The sequence below is a fragment of the Bison bison genome, unplaced genomic scaffold, assembly GCF_000754665.1.
Source record: "Bison bison bison isolate TAMUID 2011002044 unplaced genomic scaffold, Bison_UMD1.0 scf7180017864531, whole genome shotgun sequence".
Lineage (NCBI taxonomy): Eukaryota > Metazoa > Chordata > Mammalia > Artiodactyla > Bovidae > Bison > Bison bison.
The window spans coordinates 4573386-4575739 of NW_011495081.1; the positions used below are offsets into that span (position 1 = coordinate 4573386).

Below are 2354 nucleotides of genomic sequence, written 5' to 3' on the forward strand. Positions count from 1 at the left end.
TTCTCTTTATTGTGGCATTTCCTCACTGTGTGTGGGTTTGTACAGGTGGCTTGTCAAGGTTTCCTGGTTAGGGAAGCTTGTGTCGGTGTTCTGGTGGGTGGAGCTGTATTTCTTCTCTCTGGAGTGCAATGAAATGTCCAGTAATGAGTTATGAGATGTCTATAGTTTTGGGGTGAGTTTGGGCAGCCTGTATCTTGAAGCTCAGGGCTGTGTTCCTTTGTTGCTGGAGAATTTGCTTGGTGTTTGTATATTTTTATCGATCTATGTGTGGATGGATGCTGAGGTTACTACCATATCTTAGCAGTAGTAAACTGCCAACATATGGGTCGGAGAAGGCAATGGCACCCCACTCCAGTACTCTTGCCTGGAAAATCCCATGGATGGAGGAGCCTGGTAGGCTACAGTCCATGGGGTCACTAAAAGTCGGACACAACTGAGCGACTTCACTTTCACTTTTCACTTTCCTGCATTGGAGAAGGAAATGGCAACCCACTCCAGTGTTCTTGCCTGGAGAATCCCAGGGACGGGGGAGCCTGGTGGGCTGCCATCTATGGGGTCGCACAGAGTCGGACACGACTGAAGCGACTTAGCAGCAGCAGCAACAACATATGGGTGCATATATATTTTCAAATTAGTGTTTTTCTGGGTTTGTTTTTTTTCAGATACATAACCTGTGACATTTTAATCCTTAAAAAAACTAGAACTATATGAGAATTTCTGACATGTTACTGTGTCTCTTTTTTGCCAAAGAGTGCCTGTTGAATTTGAATGAGATGGTAGAGTTTGGGAAGCAGGTTGATTTCAGTTCAATTGGAATGGGTCAAAGTCCATGAATGTGAAAATACTTTGGGATTTCTAATTGCTTGCTTCCCAGTCCAGGATGAAGTCTGTCCAGTTCTCCTTCCTTTTCTGTTGCTGGAGAGCAATCTGCTGTAGCAGCTGCGAGCTGAACAACATTAACATCACGGTGGAGAAAGAGGAATGTAGCTGCATAAGCGTCAACACCACGTGGTGTGTGGGCTACACCTGAGTAGGCACTTTGCTTTGCTGGAAGTGAGGTGCTAAGGGTCTGGATAAGGCCGGTTTCATTGATTCCCACTCTGTCAATATTTTGTCTCTTCTAAATTAGAGCCATGAGTCCCTTAGCCAACACTGTCTGTGTTGTAATTGAGGTAAATTACCATGATATCATTTAGATGATTGGGTTTGGATTTAATTTGGATAAAACAGATTCAGGACAGCTCAGACTGATGTAAATGACTGCTTCAGTAATGTGCAAACTCTGCATTTTAAAAGAGCATTTTTCTGCTAGCTTTACCTATTGAGGGATAAACATGGACATGAGTACATATCTATAATTAAACATGGAATATTGTCAATAGTCTTTAAAATAACAATTGCAATAATAAAAGGCATACCTCTGCAACAGGGATAGTAATAACATTCATTTTACAGCCAAATAAAAAATGCAGCAGCCTATTATAAAATTCATTTTATTGGCCCATTTTTAATACAATACCAACAAGCAGCCTGAGAGCACTCAATCCCTGGAGACAAGCCAAAATGAGTCAGCAAACCTACACCCTTCTTTATGCTGTTAAGAAAATCAAAGAATAAAGGTATTAAGCCATTTGTCTACATTCTCAGAGCTTCTTCAAAATAAACCAGCTAAAGGGGACAACGTTTCTGTGCTGCTTTTCTACACATCTGGCTATTTAGAAGTTTGATAAGCTGAAACTGAAAGTGCTGCATCTTAATAAAAATACTTTATTTATTTAATATTAAATGAACTGATCAATAAAACTCAACTTTACCACACTTTGGGTGAGATGTAGGCCTGATGGCCAGCTGCAGAAATGAACTATCCAGCAGCCCCGCTTCTCCCTCAAAGCCAATTATTTTCTTAGTGGGCATGTAAAGGAGTGAAATATGTTTGACCTAATTTCAATGTTCTGATACTGAAACTGTATCATATACCTTTTGGATTAAGACTCCTACACAGGTACAGAATTTAAGGCAATGGCAAGGAAGAACCTAAAAGGCAACAGAATATCAGAATCCAATATGTGATTTCCCAAACATTTTAGACAAAATAAAAATAATTGAGCTTATGACACCACCCTTATGGCAAAAAGTGAAGAGGAACTTAAAAGCCTCCTGATGAAAGTGAAAGTGGAGAGTGAAAAAGTTGGCTTAAAGCTCAATATTCAGAAAACGAAGATCATAGCATCTGGTCCCATCACTTCATGGGAAATAGATGGGGAAACAGTGTCAGATTTTATTTTGGGGGGGCTCCAAAACCACTGCAAATGGTGATTGCAGCCATGAAATTAAAAGACGCTTACTCCTTGGAA

General features: G+C 40.4%; 1 protein-coding gene across 1 annotated transcript in view; it reads left to right on the forward strand.

The window, feature by feature from the left end:
• Positions 1 to 880: 880 nt before the first annotated feature.
• Positions 881 to 2354, forward strand: part of LOC104982432 (follitropin subunit beta-like) — a 6132-nt gene continuing 4658 nt past the window's right edge. The window contains exon 1 of the mRNA XM_010831794.1: positions 881 to 1026. Coding sequence (XP_010830096.1) covers positions 881 to 1026 — 146 coding nt within the window. The remainder of the gene's footprint in view (positions 1027 to 2354) is intronic.